The 20,897-nt window shown below is 45.3% G+C and overlaps 1 protein-coding gene across 1 annotated transcript in view; it reads right to left on the reverse strand.

Annotated features, from left to right (window-relative positions):
- Positions 1-139: 139 nt before the first annotated feature.
- LOC128437318 (M-protein, striated muscle-like) overlaps positions 140-20,897 on the reverse strand; it is a 21,623-nt gene continuing 865 nt past the window's right edge. Inside the window, 36 exon segments of the mRNA XM_053419421.1 lie at positions 140-1,376; positions 1,780-1,835; positions 1,958-1,980; positions 2,065-2,101; positions 2,248-2,411; positions 2,639-2,744; positions 3,430-3,468; positions 3,558-3,645; positions 3,903-4,016; positions 4,288-4,355; positions 4,490-4,549; positions 4,642-4,786; positions 5,376-5,512; positions 6,430-6,474; positions 6,602-6,708; positions 7,189-7,348; positions 7,502-7,616; positions 7,717-7,895; positions 8,329-8,455; positions 8,541-8,728; positions 9,845-9,966; positions 10,051-10,225; positions 13,740-13,951; positions 14,748-14,889; positions 14,983-15,144; positions 15,255-15,344; positions 15,347-15,418; positions 16,137-16,175; positions 16,268-16,356; positions 17,549-17,563; positions 17,602-17,679; positions 18,343-18,413; positions 18,415-18,476; positions 19,319-19,448; positions 19,450-19,489; positions 20,012-20,104. Coding sequence (XP_053275396.1) covers positions 804-1,376; positions 1,780-1,835; positions 1,958-1,980; positions 2,065-2,101; positions 2,248-2,411; positions 2,639-2,744; positions 3,430-3,468; positions 3,558-3,645; positions 3,903-4,016; positions 4,288-4,355; positions 4,490-4,549; positions 4,642-4,786; positions 5,376-5,512; positions 6,430-6,474; positions 6,602-6,708; positions 7,189-7,348; positions 7,502-7,616; positions 7,717-7,895; positions 8,329-8,455; positions 8,541-8,728; positions 9,845-9,966; positions 10,051-10,225; positions 13,740-13,951; positions 14,748-14,889; positions 14,983-15,144; positions 15,255-15,344; positions 15,347-15,418; positions 16,137-16,175; positions 16,268-16,356; positions 17,549-17,563; positions 17,602-17,679; positions 18,343-18,413; positions 18,415-18,476; positions 19,319-19,448; positions 19,450-19,489; positions 20,012-20,104 — 4,123 coding nt within the window. The 3' untranslated portion in view covers positions 140-803.

The following is a 20,897-nucleotide window of genomic DNA, read 5'->3' on the forward strand; positions in this document are numbered from 1 at the left end:
GAGGTGTGAGGAGGTGGGAGGAGGAGGAAGAAGACTCAAAGACGACAGGATGAGGTTGATAAGTGAAGTTTATTACCATCACAAAGCCACTGGGGGGGAGGGGGGGGGGGGGTGCACAAACTTTTGACAGGAAGTGACCATTTTACATTCACACAATTTAAAGGAAAGAAGTCACATGGGACAAACGTCACTCACAGGATTCTGCTTTCTACCAGTTTGGGTCCGACTCTAAAAAACACGGCACTCGCCAAGATTTACCGGCCGAGACCGGGACGGTGACGTGGCTGCGACCAAGAGAGAACTAAGATTGGACTAACGACGGGTTAGTCCAATGGCTTCATCCAGTTCACTCATCGGTGATTCTCCGTTGCTGCACATCTCTGCGTGTTTACGTCATTTCTCTCGTCACCCTGTTTCCAGATCAGTTTATTTATCACCATGAGCCAAAACCAGAATTTAACATTTAAACAACCACAAGGAGGCGTTCCGCTGACGTCACGAAGCGGAAGGTGCAGCTTTTGAAAAACACAGAACATTAACTTTTCTGCTTTTTCCCGCCCGAGTCAAAGCGCAGCGACCGGTCAACAACGTGAACGAGCTGAAACGGGACAAACGTGACTGTCCCTCTGTTGTGGGTCGGTTCTATGCTACAAACTAGACTTTGAAAAGTAACACAAGAAGAGCGAGTCGGCAGCCGGTTCTCGGGACTTTAACAGAGACTACGTCTAAATAACTTTCACACTCATGCTAAACACCAGCGTTGCTCTCGGCAGACGTTTCCCCCTCAGACCTCCGCTCCACCTCTACTTCCTCGGTGGGGTCGGAGACTTCATGAACCTGGGAGGAGTCGGGGACTTGACGCCGCGGGGATTTGGGGTCGGGGACTTCGGGGTGGGGGTCGGGGACTTGGGGACGGGGGTGGAAGCAGGGGTGGAGGCTTGACTCCTCATGGACGGCGCCGGGGTGGAGGCTGGAGTCGGGGTCTTGGCGGGCGGCGCCGGGGTCTGGGACTTGGAAGGTGTGGGGGTCGGGGTCTTGGAGGGGAGAGCCGGGGACTTGGGCGGCACCGGCGTGGATGTGGGCGTGGCTGCGGGCGTGGCCATTTTGGGCTGTCCCAGCTTGGCCTCGGGGATCGGCTCGCCGTGCCTGTACACGCTGACGGTGATCTCCACGAACTCGCCGCCGTACTTGTTCCTCACGTTGATGCTGTACTTGCCGGAGTCCTCGGGAGTGACCTGGTTGATGACCAGGCTGGAGAACTTGCCGCCGTCGAACGTGACCTTGGTGTGCTCCGTGGAGGTGACCTCCTGCTCGTTCTTGAACCAGGTGACCTCCGGGGTCGGCTCGCCCCACACGGTGCAGGTCAGGCTTAGGGACTGCGGACGGGCAAGAGTCAGAATTTAATTAGAGATTTTGGTTTTGACAGAGCAGCTTAGTTTTAGAAGAAAGTTGAAAAGTTATGTTACAACGACAGAAACTACGACTTCGTCCACACGACTACGTTTTAATTTAATAACCGATGAACCACAGACAAACTGGAGCCTCCAGACCAAAGCACCACGAGTGACTAAGAGCCGGACATGACTCACAGCTCTAATTTACATGTTTTGCTCTGGCACTGGTTTCATAAGAATGTTGCTCGACCAGTGCAGCTCGTACAACAAGTGCACGACTGATGACGAAACTCCAGAGCTGCAGTCAGAAGGTGTAAAGCTTCATCGCTGCTGTAGAGTTAATATGATGATGTGTGATCTGAGGGCGGAGCTGAGAACTCCTCACCTTCTGCTCCATGATGGTGACCACGTCCGGAAGACCCCCCACCACTCTGCCGCGGTCTGAGGACACACAACAAGAGTTCAGTGAGTCTCTCTTCTGACTCAACACGTCACTGTGCAAACATTCAGGACATTTGAAATGTAGGTCAATGTCTCAGATGGTAGTAAAAAAGGAAACTCACTCTTCTCAGCGAAGGCCGCCGCCCTGGAGGAGGAAACAAGCACAGAGTGAGTAACACAACATTCAGAAGTTCATGTTCCCAAAGGTTTGTTGTGAGAAAGGACTCACTTGAGTCTCAGGTACTCCTCGTAGGCGTCGGTGTAGGCTGCAAACACACAACATCACCTCAGGGTAAACAACTCAATCACTCAGCGTCAAGGAGGTAAAACAGTGGAGTGAAACATGGAGAGGACAGAACATGATTTGAAATGAAACTGAAAACACTGATCCACGGGAGGACGGATGTTTCACCCTGTCCAGAGAGGTCAAAGGTCCTGGTGTGGGTCTGCACGCCGTCGGAGATCTCGATGGTGTAGTGACCCTTCTCCTTATCGGACGGGTCGCAGATCTGCATCCAGGCCATCTCCGCTGTGCCACCGATCCTCATCTTCTCAGAGGAGGCGATCTTTGTCTCCCTGCGGGTTCGAGTCCCGGGTCAGAGGTCAGAGGTCAACACTTGGTCACAGGTTACAAAGATGTTGTTTTAACACGTCTGAGTCAACGCTTAGAGAAAGTGTGATAACATTGAGTTCACGTGATAAAGGGAAGAAGCTCTGTCTCTGGCTCTTTCCTCAGTTTGTCTTTTAGGTTTGTGAAGTTAAAAAGTCTAAAGTGTGGAGGAGACAGAAGTGTGTGAACTGACTTGTGTTTCCAGACGGTCTTCATCTCCTCGGTGTAGTAGTTCATGTAGCACTGCAGCCGGATTCCCTCTGGAGTGCACTGCATCACCAGCTCAGAGGCAGACGCACCTGAGACGCACACACAGACACACACAGACACACACACAGACACGCACAGACACACACGTTAAGACAAACTCCAGACCTGTCCGTTAGTCAGGCGATTACTGAAATGGTCATGATCTCTTTATTTATTCTCTTTGTACATATTTTACTGGTAAATCCTTCGTTCTATCATGTTTAGATTTATTCAGAATTAAAATCTGACAGTTTTTTCTCTTTGTCTGTTCGTCAGCAGGATTACAAATCCACAGATTAACAGAAAGAACTCATTAAGTCTTGATGCTGATCCGAATTAGTTCTGCAAATAGCTGCACACATTTAATCAGCAGCAGGTGAGAGATCTCTGATGTTATTATGAGAAGTGAAAGTTATTAATAAAAAGTTTTGGTTCATGGGGACGAGTTAGAGAACTGTGGGCCGTCACATTCTAGATGATTAATTCTGGAGTTATTCTCTCTCTCCGACTCCTTCTAGTTATCTCTGGTTTTAGTTTCTCCTCTTCTAGCATTTTATTACTTTATCTTCATGTTCATTAATGTTTTAACTTTTCTTTACACAGTCTAACGTCACACGTCCTCTGAGACGGTCGGAGCTTCAGGCTAAAGATCTGGTGCTGAACCACGAACCGTCCAATCAGACGCGAGCCTCACATCCTGTCCCTCATCACCGACACTCAGGGAATCGAACTCACCTGCGTTCTGAGCGAGCGCGTTGATGATGTCATCAAACACTGCCGATCAAACAGAGAGGAGGGAGCGTGAGACACTGAACCACCACAACAACTCAGAGACTGAACCATGAGCACGAGGACAAACTGACCTTGGCCTGAGATGTCGAACAGAGACGTGTCCTTTCCTCTGTCGTCCCCGAGCGTGGCCTTGAACACACCCTGGTCTTTCCTGGAGAACTGAGACAAACAAATAGCAATGCGTCAATATTCCGATCAATATCAATTTTACTTTAATCGGATCAATTAAAAATGTGAAACCAAAAACTAACCAGATTGGACCAAACAAGCCTGATTTACAGATGAACAGACAAACTGGTTTCTCTGACTTTTCATTGAGTGTGTGATCGTGAATGTGTGCACGTGTGTGTCAGTGTGTGATCATGAATGTGTGGACGTGTGTGTCAGTGTGTTGAACCCATGCAGGAAGCTGTTACCAGTGCGATGGGCAGAGCGCAGGCCCCTGACAGGACGTTGGGAGGAGTCTCTGGAACGATCTCTTCGTCCTCCTTGAACCAGTGGAAAGTCGTCTCCTTCTTCACGTTGGCCACCTGCAGACACAACAACACAAACAGGGAGGAGAACCATTGGAGGAGTGAGGAAAGGGATTAAAGAAGGAAAGTAACGAATCATCATAAATCAGAAGCTGGTTTCTGTAGAGTGTAGGGATGGTTTGAAACACTAGGGGGCGTCATGAGCCTTGTCCAACACAGGTTTGTATAGATGTGGTGATAAACGTGATCAGCATTAATGTGTTAAATCAAAGAAGCTTCTCAAAGACACATTTAAATGTAGTTTCACTTTAGTACACGTTAGAATTACCTTGCAGGCGAGCATCACGGTGCAATCCTCAGTGACAGTGAAATACAGATACTCAGAGAAATGTGGACCTGGAACAACAAAGTGCAATGTGGTAGTTTAAGAACATGAAGACACAATCCTGATGTGTCTCCTCTTGAAGTTGGACGTCTCTGTCAGTGAGGGACAGTGTGTTGAACATGAATCTCTGGTCTCGGGCTCGTACCTTGTTTCCTGATGTGCTCCTTCCTCTGGAACTCGGCCTCCTTCAGCGCAGCCTTGAAAACTGAAAACAGGAAAAACAGAGTAAATATTAATAAATGATCAACATGTGTGTGTGTGTGCTGGTTGAACTCCAGCGGCTGCAGAAGGCCTCACCGTCTCCCACCAGCACCAGGGAGCTCTGGGCCTTGGCTTTGCCGTCGTGGATCTGGACGGTGTACGTGCCCTCGTTGGCTCTGGTGAAATGATCCACGGTCATCTGGATGATTCCTGTGGCCACGTCGTGACTGATCTTGTGACCCTGATGGGAAAAGGTGGGGGGGGGGGATTCAGTGCATTGAAATCAAAAACCTTTACAATCACAACAAAACCTGAATAACACACGAGAGGAAAGAAACTGACAAAACGTTAATTTGACTCAAATCAGAATCTACAACCGAAGCTATGACGTCAGTTTGAGATGAAGAATCAATTTGTTGAGGTTCAAAGGTACAAAAATATGATTTTTACCTTTTTTTTTAAAGGATGTGACTCAACAAAACAATAAAATAGAAGAAAAATGTATTTAAGAAAGACAAAGGAAACAGAAAAAGCATCACATGTTTTCTATAAACGTCTATAAGTCAGTTTGGCGTCCGAGAACCAATGAGAGAAGAGCTAAATATTCAAACCATGAGGACTAGAGGGTTAGAAGACGTTTGTCTGTTTGTGGAAAACAAGTGAAAAGCATCAGATGATCTCAGAGTTTCACAGACAAGTGAACCCGAGCCGAGGGGCCGAGAGCTGGAAGCAGCAGCTGACGGTTCGATGCTGGAACTTAGAGAACCTGCAGCTGCACCATCATGATCAGCTGGTCACACACTCTGAGCTCATTGGCTCGGGGCCGTTACCTCCCCGCTGGCGACCTCCTTGTCGTTCACGATGAAGCGGTAGGACACGGCGGGCGACAGCTTGACGGCCTGAAGCCAGAAGCGCACGTGACCTTTCTCCAGGATCTCATAGTTCAGGCCGTGTTTCAGAGGAACAACTGGAAACAGAGGAGAAGATGAAAGAGAAGATCAGAACCTGCTGCTCCCAAGAATCTGCTGGACTGACACCTCTTAGTTTATATAACTAAATTATATATATATGTGTTTAGATGTCATTATCAAACCCTTAGAGGTCATTTAACTGAGTTCGGATATTTTTAAAGTTTTACCATAAACTTTATTACAAGTAGCTTGAAATAAAAATAAAAACACAAAATATATCAAACTTAAATAATATGTTCATATCCGACACAAATGTATAAGTGTCACACAAATGGTAATAAAGCATTTAAAGTTATCAAATGTATTGTTATGATAAATGTAATATTACATATGAATCTATATACTTTATACTATAAACACAACTATATACATTCTTCTATATAGATCTGGGAACACTGGCATTTTGATTTATTTATTTATTATTGTTTTTTATCATGTGGGCCTTGAGCCTGTAATAAAGTTTATATATATTACAAAACATCAGAGAATTCATTAATAATGAAATTTACAATTCACTCTAATAACAGATTTTGCGTTTCCATCGTCTGAGGTATTAAACTTGATCTTTTTTATAAAGATAAATAAACTGGTTTGTAAACACATTTATAAAAGTACTAATTATGAATTGATTAAACTACATGTGGTACTATTTCTGACAGTTGTGATCATCAGCACATCTTTGTTTGTATATTCTGTTAAATTAAGTTTTCACATCGAGAAACAAACGTCTGTGATTTTCACATCAGACGTTTCTAAATCAGATAGATTTTATATTTATATCGATAAATCAGTCGAGCTTTAATTTCTCTACATTGAATTGTTTCACTACATTAAACAACAACATGGAACCTGATCTCAAATCAGTATTCGTCTTCATTCCTGTGAGTTGTGTTCATTGTGCTGCTGGACTCACTGGGATGTCTGATGGCGTGGCTGAGCTCCAGCATCGTGTTCAGAGCTGCAGGAGAATCAGGGAAATATGAATTAATATTAATACACAAACACGTCAGACTCATGAGATGTTCTCCACCAGTGAGATGTTCTCCACCAGTGAGATGTTCTCCACCAGTGAACCCGTGACCCACCGTCCTCGCTCAGCGTGTGGCTGGCAGACACTCCCTCGGTGTCGGTGACCACCACCGAGTATTTTCCCAAATCGTCCTTATCGGGCTGAGTGAAGGTCATTTTGGAGCTGGGACACAAACACAACAACTGGTGAATATCTACACAATCCCAGTCAGCAACACAACACAGAGAGAGGAGGTCAGTTCAGCTTCCACCTGGATTTCACACCTGTTTTTATTTATCTACAGTTTGAACTATTTGTTTTTATGAAATTGTTAAATAAAATGTTTCTGTGACGTTTTCTATTTGTTTCATGAGTCTGGAAATGTTCTCACTGTTATACATTTTTAAGAGTTTTGTGCAGAACAAGTAATTAAATGTGAAAATAATTATATTCCAATAATAAATCAATAGAGTGTAACAGGGACGTCCACTTTTAGAAACGTCTCTTTTCCTCGCTCCAATAACGTTTCAGTAAATCTTTATAAAAGAGTTTTAATCCTGGAATCAGCTCGACCAGCTACAAGATGAATGAGAGCAGAAAACATTTGATTTTTGTGTGTGTGTGTGTGTTTGTGTGTGTGTGTGTGTATGTGTGCGAGCTCACGTTCTGCCCTTGGTCGTCACTTCCACTCTGGGGCAGTCCCCGATGGCCTTGTAGTTCTTGGACCACACAAACTTGGACGTCTCGCAGATCTCACAGGCCTCCAGGGACAGGAAGATGTCTCCGGTGTCCCCGTCCACGCTGGCCACGATCTCCTGGGCGCCTGAGAACATCGAACACTCGGGTCAAGTGTGAGAACGTTTGGTTTTAACAAGGACAAATTAAATCAACTGGGTCATGAGTCAACACACGATTCTGTGGACTTCGTGGCTCCGGGTGCTCGGACCTCGTGAACTGAATTAAATCAACTTGTTACCTGGAAGAGCTCTGGCACACACGGCCTCTGACACCTGAGAAGCTTTCCCCACTCCGTTAGCGTTGACGGCACGAACTCTGAACACGTAGGTTTGACCTTCCTCCAGACCGGACACCTGCAGGACACCGGGGGGGCAACATCACATGTTCAGAGAGACCAGGATGAGGGAAGACGTGTCAACCTGCTGATGTGAACCTGTCGGCTCCATCTATTACCTGCAGGTAACGGTGGCTCACAGCTTCCTGGTTCAGAGTGAGGAACTCGGACGAGCCCTGTTTGGCCATGTCCACCAGGTATCCAGAGACGGCGCTCGCTCCGGTGTAGACGGGGGCCTTCCACAGGATGACCAGGGAGTGACCTCTGACCTCGCTGAAGCTCAGGTCGTAGGCCGGGCCTTAAAATATATATAAAGAAACATGTTTAGATATATTTATACACAAATAAATCAGCAGGTTGGTTTTGAAACCAGGTGATGATACATTTATGGTTATTCAAGTTCTTACGACACAAACTGAGAGAGAAAGATAAAACGTTCTGGTCCAAACACAAAGCTTTTATTTTGAAATAACTGATAAGTTTATCTGGTGAATGAAGTGTGACTCTGGGGACCTGTTGTGTGAAGGTGCAGGATGAACAGGGTGAAGTGTCACTGACCACGATGAACTGGTTTGGGGACTAGAAACCAACCTGTTGCACTGGTTTCTGGTTTTTGGATCAGTCTGGTTTTGTTTTGTGTTTTGAATATGATCCAAAACAATCTAATTCATCTTAAACAAGACTGTAGGAGCCAGAGAAGAGAGAAACCTGAGGGCAGGGCAGTGTTTTACCTGGTTCATCCATGGTCCAAGCTTCACACTTCATGGGGGCACTGGGAGCTGATGGGACGCCGACACCCGCCATGTTTCCAGCCTGGACCTTGAACTCGTAGAAGACTCCCTCTGTCAGACTGTCCACCTGAGGATCCAGAGAACACCTGAGGTCATAAAGAGATTCAATAAGAGAGACGAGCTCCATGGTTTGAACTTCCTGTTTCTCTCACGGTGCAGAGTCTCTCTTTGACGGCCACCAGGTTGACCTCCTTCCAGGTCAGGGTGTCGGCGTTCCGCTTGTCCACGTAGTACGCGTTGACCTTGGAGCCGCCGCAGTGCTTGGGACTCTTCCAGGCCACAGTCATGGAGGCGCCGTCACAGCTCAGCATGGTGATGCCGAAGGGAGCACTGGGAGTCGCTGGGGCAGATTCACACAGATTCACAGTCAACAGCTGGGAAACGTGCTCCTGACTGGGAAAGGTCACGTGACTGTGACCTGGGAAGTTACTGACGTCATCGATTATAAACCAGTTAACTCAACTTTACAATCAGAGCTAAATAGAAGCTTCTTGTGTAAACTTCTCCTACAAACTTCTAACATCACCTTTTATCCAGAACAGACATTTATGATTAACGTGCACCAATCAGACGATGTTAATTATTGACTTGAACACAAATCCTAATTAATAAGTGAAGCTCATTGTGACGTGAACATTAATGTTGATTTAAACTTGATCCACCAGAAAGTTTGAGTCTTTAACTCGTGAAGTGATTAAAATGTGATGCTGAACTCATTTTGTGAAGATAAATGATTCTGTGAAGAAAACACACAGGGGGACGTGGAGCGGGGGGGGGGGGGGGGGACAGCAGGTTGTTAACACAGGGATCTAATACATACCATAATCCACCCCTCGGCCTGGAAGTAATTAAATGTATTTAAACAAGTTGATTAAAATTAATCATGTTTGGTATCAGCTTTGTGTTTCTAATGATTCACTTTTCTCACCGGCCGACAAAGAGAATATGTTTAAATGTTTGAATAACAGATTGTGTTTATGATTTTCATCTCCTTGTGACCATAGATATATATAAAGGCTAGATGTCGAACGTCCGCACATGGCGGCCATCTTGCCACAGGCGGCTCACCCACCCATAACATTGTGTTGGTAGTGGTACATGTACTTTTTAAAGAAAATTAAATAAAATAATTCTTGATGTATATTTGTAAAGGGAAATCTTGTACCTGTACAGTTTGTTAGAAAATACCATAATTATTCAGAAGTATGCAGTGTCATTACTACATCTCTGATGTTTTATAAAAAACCAAACCGTTTAAAAATCGGTTGAAAATTGAACAAGTTATGTTTATTTAAAAAGTACGTACCATTACATCACAATGTTATGGGTGAGTGAGCCGCCTGACGCAAGATGGCCGCCATGTACGGACGTTCGACTCCATTGGCCGAGACATCTAGCCTTTATATATATATCTATGCTTGTGACTCCCTGACTGTTCAGAGGTCAGTTGTCTCACCGAGCGCCGGCTCCACCGCGATGGGAGAAGACTCCTGGGACTCCTCACTGAGGCCGAACACATTGACGGCCTGGGCCCGGAACACGTAGGTCTCTCCTGGGATCAGCCCGTGGACCACGAACCTGAGACACAGTCACTTCCTGTTTGAATCACATCACACATGTCTCTGGAGTCAAAGTGTCCCCGGCAGGACTCCGGCCTCCTACCTGTTGTGCTTGAAGGGCTTGTGGTTACACGGGAACCACTCCTTGGATCCGACCACGCGGCCGTCGATGTAATACCCCATGAGGTCCTTCACCTGTTTGGGAGGATCCCACTGCACGAACACCGAGGACTTGGAGTTCCTGGTGGCGACCACCTGACCCGGAGCCGAGGGCACGCCTGCTCACGAGGGAGAGGAGACGTTATTCACCGTCTGTAACTCTGCTGATGCTTTTCATATTTACAATCCAAAAACTATGGGAACATAATTCAACAGCTAAAGTCAAGAGATCCAGAATAAAACATATTCAGAAGTCGACAAATGTTTGTTTTTCTGTCTGTGAATTCAGATCAAGTGATTGTTACAGAAACTCATAATTTACAAACAGTCAGATTTCAACTTATAACATTTCAATTGATATATTTTTATTATTTTAAGTTGAATGTCTGCATCAGTCGCTGGGTGGGTAATTCTTCTGAGTCAGATCACCTGTCAATCACAACATCGGATGAAATCTGCTGATTAACATCCACACGTTTCCTCACTGAACAGAAACCATGAACACAAACAGCAGGAACCACTGATCCCAGGTCTGATGTTCACACACTGAGCTGAACCAAGATGTGAAACGTGCAGTGAACAGAAGGTGAAACCTCCTCGTGGTTTAATCACCAACAAACACAAAGTGATTTGTTTGTTCACATGTGATGTTTTAGATTTATAGAAAAATATCTCACACAGGAAAACGATTAAACTGAGAAACTAATGATGCTTTTAGTTATGAGATGATTTTTGTTTTATCTGATGCTGCAGCTCAAAGGCAACGACACAAAGAACTGTGCACGTGTACTAATAAACCAGTGTGACCCAGTTAGAAAACACACAGAGTGGAAGAGTGAAGTACTTTGTGACTAAATTAATACTCAACAATAAAGTGTACGTACCAACCGGCAGCTCAACTCCTGTGGGAAACAATAACTCACTTTGAACAGAGGATCAACTTTTTGGGTGTTTGGAGAAATTTAAATACTTTAAGATGATAAATTTGAGATGACACTACATTTTATAATTTTTCCCAGTTCCTAAGAGATAAGCAAATATAGTTTTAGTTTTTCTTGTGATATAAAACAAGTTTATTTGAACATTATTTGAAGGAAAGCTGAAGAAAACCCAGTCAGTTTAAAATAGAAACTTCTCTCCTTTAGTATGAAAACTCTATTTTCCCCTCTTTATTCATATATTAAAAACGCTCTGATGTGGAGGAGAATCTACAGAGAACATTGAGGACTGAAGCTCCTTGTTCATGCAGCTCTCTAGTGTCTGAATGTCTCCGGTCCGGTCCCTTACCGTCCTGATCGACCTTCTGGACGGGCTCGGAGGGCGCCGACGCCTCGCTGCTGCCGTGCACGTTCACCGAAAACACTCGGAACTGGTACTTTGTTCCGTCTTGCAAATCAAAAACCGGGTAACGAGGGGAGTGCAGTGTGACCGACGGGTTGATCCGCTGCCACGCCCCAGTGCCGGCTATGCACTGCAGGGAAAGTCGGGGTGGGGGGGGGGGGGGGGGGGGGGGGTGGAGGGAAGTGAGAAGGTGACACTGACCGCGCCAACGTAGCATCAACCACAAGGATGAGATTTTAGGATGAAGATTATTCAATCGTACGACACTTGTTGCAGAGTTGGGGCTCGATATGGATTTAACGATCAAACTCGGTGCAAGAGATTGAAAACAGTTTTGTAGATCAATTACAATTTTTGCAAGAATTCTTCTAATCGGAGCTTGAAAGACAAACGTCAAAATAAAAGCCAAAGATCTTAAAGGTTCAGTGTGGAGGATCTAGTGCCCTCTAGTGGTGAGGGGACGTATTTCAGCCACGTGAATATCTACCCTCACCCCTCCTTATATCGGAGAATCTACAGTGGTCTTCAGGAAAATGTAAAACTGTAAAACGTCCTCTCTCGTTGTGTCTCCACTTCCTCCCACTGTCCAGAACCGAAGCCAGGACACAAAGCTGCCATCTTTAACTTTAACTCCACTTAAAGGGACTAAATAAAAATAATCTTTCTTGATTTTGATATTCACGAGTTGGCTTAATAACCATCGACTCTGAAGAGGAGCCCCAACGATGCAGGTGCAGTAACATGTGGGTGGGGGGGGGGGGGGGGTTCAGGACCTTCTACATCATGAGAATCATTGAACCTCTTAAACTGGTTCTGAAATCAGTTAAATTACAGCGTTTAAGAGGTCAAAGGTCAACAGAGCCTCGGTGATGGAGCGACACGCACCTTCTCGATGACGTAGCTCAGCGGCGCTCGTCCACGGGGGCTGGGCGGTTTCCAGCTCAGCACCACGTACGATTTGAAAACCTCGGAGGCATGCACGTCGGTGGGCTCCCCGGGGATCGTGACGTAGCCTGGATCAGGAGTGAACCGGGTTGAGGCGTCAAGTACCAGCAGTGACAGCGGCTGCAGAAGTCCCACATTTAAGAACTACGTGTGTTTTAAATCATGTATTTTAAAGCAATTTGTTGAGGAATGGATTCACTGTTTTTTCATTTTAATCTTAATTTCATTTAATCTAGCAACACGTCTCCTCTAAGAAAACCTCAGTCTCATGTTTCAGCTTTTTGAAAAGAAAGAGAAAAGACTCCTCTGAATGAATCTGTCCTGCAGTTAGAGATAAATACACAGGTTTTATTTCTATAACACTAAAATCAGTAAAAGTTGAATAAACTGCAGTGAAATGTGGGACTTCTACATCTGCGGGAATCATACAAACGAGTCAAAATATTACTTTTAGGTTTTTTATATTTTTAGTGTTTGTGGGAGAACATGCTCAGCACACGGTGGAGTCGGCCGAACACCCAGTGGTTTAATGGAAGAACGTTTTTAGATCTTTAAAAGTCAGAATTCAAAAAGTGGAGTTAGATCGAAGACGTCACCGCAACGGTTAAGACGGGATAAAAAAAGAAGGAGGTTGTTTGGTCTGAAGACGTTACAACACGTGACATTAGTTTGTTGTTGGATTTAGTTTTTATATCCAGTGTGATGATTTTTTTTCAGGTTTTCAGGATAGATGAGAAAAATCTGATCGACTGTTTGTATTCTGTGATCAATTATTTGACCCTTTTCTTGTATTTTGCCTTGTGGTTGTTTTTAAATGTGCTTTTTAATAGTTGATTATTGATTCAGCATTTATATCCAACCTGTGAACAAGATAAAAAGAAATACGGCTTTAATCTTAATCCACATAATTCATCCATAACTTTTTATTCAATTAGAAATCTCCACTCAATCACTAGATACTTATTATTGATGAAAGATGAAGACACTATCAGGTGGATGTGAACTTATTAATGTTTCTTTTAAATTTGAACTGCATTCATATTTTCGGTCTAGTTCCCCTTTCAAAATGTAAAAGTCATTGTTGATGTTGCTGGGATTTAGTTTGTTGGTCTGTTGTTAGTGTTCAGCCTGTGTGAGATTAGGAGGAAGTGGTTTAAAGGATTCAAGCTGGGAATCTGAACCCAGATCAGTGGGTTTCCTACTTTACCTTCCAGGTCATCGTCCCTGATCACTATGTCGTATTTCCCTTCGATTTTTATCACTGTTGCAGGAAATGACGACAACAGACAACAGACAACAGACCTGTCAGTTCTCACTCGTCTCCTCGGCCGTGTGTTGTGTATTTACCCTCGTCGGTACCTTGCAGCCTCTCGCTCTCCGCGGCGTCCAGAGCGGTCACCTGGTCGGACTTGCGGGACGGCCTGCTGATGCCGGCGCTGTTCACGGCTCGGACCCGGAAGTGGTAGGAGCGGCCGGTGCTCAGGCCGTGCACCGGGTATTTACAAACCTTCACCGGGGCGTCGTTGCTCTGGACCCAGGTGTCGCTGCCGGCCTCACACCTGCACACGGGACCAGGAAGTGACATCATCAGCCGGGGGAGACACACAGAATACTTCACAAGTGACCAGAATTACCAGGTTCTAAAGGGGACATATTAGGAAAATTCCACTTTTGTAGTGCTTCTACACGTTAATTTGGGTTTCAGGCATGTCTACCGTCCCCAAAACTCTGGAAAAAAACAACTCCCGCGATTTGTTGTGGTTCCTCTATGTCAGAAACGATACGCTAGAGTGCGTCCAATGGGATTACGACCTGAATACACGTCATAGGCACACCATACCCATGTAGGGAGTCTCGCTACATGGCCTTGGACCACCATCGCCATCATCACCACCGGAGCTAGCGATAGCTCGCGGGCTAACTCTAGCTCCGGCGTTAGCTCGCGAGCCGGTGAGATGATGGTGATGATGCCGAGCTAACGCCAGAGGTAATGGATAGCTACAAATCTGGGCGCTTGTATCTCGTGAAGGAGGGGAGAGGGGGGTGAGAGGGGGCGGGGCAAACAGGTCAATCTGAGGAGGGCTGTTTAAGACAGGGTAAAAAGGTGCTGTTCTAAATGATCCTTGTGGTATTTTGACCAAAGTATGTTACAGACATTTCATTAAGACCCCAAGGAACCATATCAGCTGTGGTGAAATGGGCATACGATGAGTCCTTTAATGAGTATTTAATGAACATTCAGACTCCTTAGGTCAGTTTGAATGATTTCCTCTGCAGTAGCTGTGATTGGACAGGTTTCAGGATCACGTGTCAGCTCCGCTCTATAAAAAGAAAAGCTGAGGACGTCTCACTGACCGGTCCACGAAGTATCCGGTGATTGGCGCCTCGTTGACGGTGTTGGGGGGTTTCCAGGCAACCAGGACGTAGTCGGCGTTGATGTCATAGGCCTTCACGCTCATGGGCGCACCAGGGGCCCCGGCTGCAGAGGGGGGGGCATCTAGGGGCCAAGACACAAGGTGGTAACTCATTTTACATATCTTTTTCAAACAAGATGAATGAGAAGTGTTGGTGATGCAGAGTTGTGTCCCACCTGAGACGAACAGGTAGGCGCTGTGCTCGGCCGTCCCGTCCTTGGTGAAGATGCGGAGGGTGTAGAGCCCCTCGTCGTCCTTGGCCAGGCGGGGCAGCGTCAGGCGAGCCGCGCTCCCCCCCACGGCCATCTCCACCAGGTTACTGGGCTTCAGCAGTTTATCTACCCGCAGACGGGATGGAAGGAAGAGTGAGGACACAATGGACCGTTTGTCTCGGAGGTGGCATCAGGAAGGTTTGAGTCAAGGAAGGAAAGGAGCACCAATGTCTCACCGTCTCTGTACCACTGGGCGAGGGGGGGCACGTTGGGGAGGTCGGGGACGACCACCATGGTGCACACCAGGCTGATGGATCCGCCCTCCACCCGAAGCTGACCGAGAAGCGATCCAGCAGAGACACCTCCAGTTTACTGGGATGGATGACGGTCAGATGAGGAACTGGACACCAGGACGGAGGAAGTTAAACATCAGGTCAGGAACTCTCAACTTCTATCAAGACCACAAAACCTCCTGGTAATAATCTGGATTGTCCTGGACCTTTGTTAAACTGTATTTCAGCTCCTTTCCTTAATCACCTTCATGAAAATCCATGTGTGTTTAGATTTTGATTGAATCCGTTGGTAAGAGGCAGATGAACAGGAAGCTCCTCCTCTGGTCCTCACAACTCATTACATGTTGTTCTATTGTTTAATATACTTGTTTAAATGTGTAATTCCACTGCCTTTGTAAACTATATAAATATGTATTTATTGATCATTTGTCCCGGTTTGGAGTTCCCATGTGGGACCTTGGAATAAGACATTGATTGGAGTGACGGACACATCTCAAGTAAGATTTCATGTAATCAAAGTCACAAAAACACTGTGGCCTCAAATAAAAACATGACTTGCATCATTAAAGCAAGAGGAATATAAATGGGATTCAATGTGTTAACAATAAGCCTAAAGTGATATGACTTACTGATTGTCCTGGAGAAGTGTTTCTTAAGATGAGTGGGAACCCTGAGTTTGTCTATCTGGAGCCAAAAGTTCCCATGTGTCACTGGTTTTGTGTTGTGGCCTGATTCCAGACAAATATTAAAAAGACTCTCTCGTCCCTCCCTCCCTCCCTCCCTCCCTCCCTCTCTCCCTCGTCCCTCGGCCCCTCGTCCCCTCACCTAGGTTGAGCTGGCAGGACTGCCCGGCTCCTGAGGCTCCTGTGGGGAACAGAACTCATGGTCACAACAGAGAAACAGGGATGAGACATGAAGCCGTGTGGCGGGGGGGGGGGGGGGGGGGGGGCACCTACTCTTCACGGTGACTGCAGCCTTGCTGGTGGCCGTGCCGTGCGGGTTGGTGGCCACGGCACTGTACTCAGCGGTATCACTCACCACACACCTGAGAGCGAGGCCACAGGGATTTGATTAAACACATGAAGACACATCCACAGACTTTCAATATCTAATACATGGTACAGCTGTTTACTGATGATCAATCAATATATTCGTTTTTATTCCATTTATGTAGTTTTGTTACTTATTATTACTTATTGATGCATATTTTTGGGCTCTTGCTGCTGTAATATTGCAAATGTCCTTATTATGTAAAAATGACGAGTTGTGGTTTCCACATTGTAGGATCCCAGCAGCTGAGAGTTAAACACAGAGTTTAACATGAGCACAGGAGCAGCTGAGCTTTCCTCAATAAGACCTCAGCGTCTCAGAGAGGAGGGGGGGGGGGGGGGGGGGGGGCATGTCCCTGCAGCAGGAGACACGGCGTCCGGCCTCTTTACAGGAATGACCTCACTCTGAGCAGAGGGTGAAGTGAGGCGGCCTTGTGACGCTCCGGGGGTGGGGGGGGAATAGAAGGAAGAAATGTGACCTTCACCCGGGACCCAGCTATTTTAACTGTGGTCCATGCCCTCAGCTGCGAGGGGGGGGGGGGGGGGGGGGGGGGGGGGGAATGAAAGAGTCTGAGGACCTTTTTCACTTTTCTGTCAATGACAAAATTCACCATTACGGACAAAGTTGGGTCAATTAACCAAACGCCAGCCGCCTCACTGACCTATAATGTAATGATGGGGGGCTGGAGATATTCTGAGGGAGGGAGGGAGGGAGGGAGGGAGAGAGGGAGGGAAGGAGGGAGGGAGGAATTCAAGGCTCGAATGACACAAAGGTCAGCACTTCAACAGGAACAGCTGAGCGGTCGTGAGATGACGAACCCCCCCCCCCCCCCCCCCTCACTGCGTCTCTGACTGGGTTTGAACTTTTCAGATGAAACGAGGGTCGAGAGCCAAGAAAATCAAAGTGAAAACATTTTATTGATTATGATTATTTGACTCTGAACCCCTTTGATCATCTCTCTGTCTGTTTCCTTTGAACCACTGACTCCTTCAAACTTACAGGTTTAACAAACAGCAGCAAGAAGTCAAGTCTCTGATTTGACTATTTTTGTGATTTTATAATGTTTTCATTTCTCGTTGTTTCTCTGTCACGTGCATCGAGGAGCTTCATCCACAGAGCTTCATCTAACCACTCGATATCATAGTTAGAGTTTGTCAGTATGAGTCGGAGTCGAGGGGGAAACTCACCTGCTTATGATCAAACTTTCGAGGGGGGGAACTCACCTGCTTTATGATCAAACTGTGGACTCCATACTTTGCTCTCGATCTTGTACCTTCCTGGGGCGCTCAGCGGGTCGACTGGCGCTCCTCCTTTATACCTGCCAACAAGCCACAGTCATTTCCTCTGTCAGGTTTTCAGTCAGTTTCATTCTGAATATTATACCCACATAATACATAACAAGGTTTAATATAAAATGTTAAGACACGATATTTTGAAATGAAAGTAACACTAAGCTTTGGCTCAGGGGGTCAACGGTTCGATTCCCATCTTCAAGTGTCATCAAAACTAGAAAGTGCGACATAAATACAGACAGGCTGCATCATGATAAACTACAAATAAAAGTTATCAAGTTAACTGATGTGTTTTGTCTTTTAACCAGGAAGCCTACGTCTAGGTACTTTTAGAAAATGTTTGAATGATGATGAAGTTCTCTCTGAGCTGAAAGTTGAGCTGTGACTCTCAGTTCATTCTTATTTAAATCCAGGATATTATTCAGCCACAACAACTTCAGAATTGTTTATGATAATCATTTAGAATTATGACGTATTATTGCAGGGATCTTAGAACAAGATGCACACGTCTCTCAGGATGTGCTTCTACTTTCTTTACGTTGATCTGACGTCAATGTTCAGTCATTTATCAAACTGCCGTCGTGACTCCTCCACGATTCAGACGTGACACCGACACGTGTTAAGATATTAAAGTCGTGCACGTGTGTAACGACTCCCCAGTGATATGGGGGGGGGGGGGGGGTTCTGACCATTTGACGATGGGCCTCGGGTTCCCCTGCACGGTGCAGAACAACTTCACGGGAGTCTTCTCCCACACGGTGGTGGGGCCGCAGGGCCACCAGGAAGTCAGGCATCTTGGGGATTTCATCCAACAAGTCCCCCCCTCCTCGACATCCTGCTTCTCACCTGGGGGGGGGGGGCACAGTGATTACTCCACTGGTTCTGTCCCTCCATGTTGGGACATGAAGTAGTGAACCACGTGGGATTCGAACACAGATAATGTGTTTCCATGAAAAGAGGCGATCATTGTGAGGACTATACACTGTTACACATTTTCGTTTTAAATTTGACAAATATTTACCTTTAATTTGAGCAAAACATTTCTTCAGATTAACCGGCGACAGAAGTAAGAAGTTTAGAAGCTTGTTTTCAAGTTTGGTTTTATCAGAAATTTGACGCTAAACATTAGAAACATGTCAGAAAAAAACCACGTGAAACTATTTTAAGATATAGAAAACCTGATTTATATTCTTTATTTACTCAAATGTGGCGCATGATTTAATAGTTATACTTCTTAGCACTGCAGTTTGTGAAGTTTTATTGAGGAAGACATTTCTATTTGATTTATTTCTTATTTTCTTTATCTTCTGTTATTTGCCTGATACACTGGAGACTGATTTGACCACGTTGCTCTGATAAGTTCCTGATGCAGCGTCTGAACAAGAACAAATCAAAGTGAGTAAATGGTCTATAAATAGTATTTAATATGATTTAATCTTAGTCATTTAAGCCCTGGTGTCAAACTGCTGTAATAACAATAATAATCATAATCTAAGGAGCTAAATGATGAATTGTTTAATCTTGGCTTTGATATGCAAGTTAATGAAATAAGCATAAGAAAAGTATAAAAGCCTCATTCTAAACAACAAATCTACAGTTAATATTTCCAGTTTGTGTATAAATATATAATAATGATACATAAATCATAAAAAGCAAACAGCAGGCTCCACATCAGAGCGCCGGCCTCTCTGCTCCTCACCTCCCTCTGGAGCTCCAGACTCTCCACCTGAGCCTTGGTGGCCATCCTCATCCTGTGCAGCTCCTCCTGGATGACAGCCAGGCCTTTCCCCACGTTAGGTGGTCACTCTCTGATACTCCTCCGTCTCCTCAGAACTCCTGAAGACACACAGAACCAGAGCCGTCGCACACTAATCCAACTGAACCTGCACCACAACCACACAGGTGGAACACACCGGGGCTTCGGTGCCACCGGGGAAACTTATCTCTCATTGTAGGAAACCTTCTATCAAGAAATCAGAGTTAACTGCTTTGAGTTACTCTAATTGATCCTTTCAGGGGTTTTCATCTCCTCATCTCATAAAGTCTGAATTTGATAACAACTTGAACAAAAGAATTGCACATTGAATCCAAGCTCAGGGGACATAAAACATATTTTAATGTGAAAGCAGTGAAGTATTAAATTTGACTATTGCCTAATTTCCTTTCGTGCAAAGTTTAAATTAACAACATCCAAGTATTCTCATGGATTCACACTCGTATCCGATTCAGAATAATCGTGGCTGAAATATTAACTAGTGACTCAGGACGCATGTTCCATCTCGACTGGGCTAAGGGAGAAGTTCAGTATTACCTTACACTGAAAAATAGCCCGACATGCGGCAGCCAATAGGAACTCACCTCTCCCGGAACACCGGTACTGTATAGGCTGGTTCCGCCATAGCCGCTGTGGCCTGGGCCTTCACCTGGGTCGACGACTTAGAGCTGGACTTCCTGCTGAGGAGAGAGTCCGTCATTATGAAGCAGCCGTTAAAGGACAAAACCATCTTAAAGGAGGTTTTTATTTTAGTTTTGCAGAATCTGTCGCTGTTTAAATAAATCACCTGGTCGAGTTAAAATGGTAGAAAATGGCAGCAGACGATCAACTTTTCAGTAATAACACGTATTAATATGCTTTGGTTTATGATGCCAACAGTTAAAACTGTTTGAATGGATCTTGACCAATTTTCTACTTTTTATTCAGATCCTACAACATCCATTTGTATTACGTCAATTAATTTGGTTTATAAAGAGCAAATCATAACTATTTTATAAATGGTTTTCTTCCTCCATTGCCTCTCTAAACTTCAGTTGTAGTTCAAGTTCGGGGGGGGGCTGGGGGAGGGGGGGGGGGGGGGGGGTAATCACAGTTGACAACACAGCCAGCGCAGAGAGAAGCGTAGCTCGGCTGTTTGCTGCTGAAGCAGAGCTGAGCTGAGCTAAGAGCCAGGGAAGGTGCAGAATACAGAACAAAATATGAAATGAAAAGACACAAAGTTCTCGGTCATGATCTGTACGACAGCTTTGAAGTCATATCTGTCATTAATTAACGCGATATAACTTCATAAATAAAGCAAAAGTTGACATAATGTTTCCGCATCGTACAGCGAGGAGCTTTAACACGAACGAGCTCAGGTTTTGTAAGATGTTTTCTTGACAAGTTTAAAAACCAGAAACACAAAAAACAACGTGACATTGTGATAATCAGCGATCGACTTCTGTCTTGGCCTCATCGTTCAATAAGAGC

Source organism: Pleuronectes platessa, chromosome 3 (genome assembly GCF_947347685.1).
Source record: "Pleuronectes platessa chromosome 3, fPlePla1.1, whole genome shotgun sequence".
In the NCBI taxonomy this organism is placed as follows: domain Eukaryota; kingdom Metazoa; phylum Chordata; class Actinopteri; order Pleuronectiformes; family Pleuronectidae; genus Pleuronectes; species Pleuronectes platessa.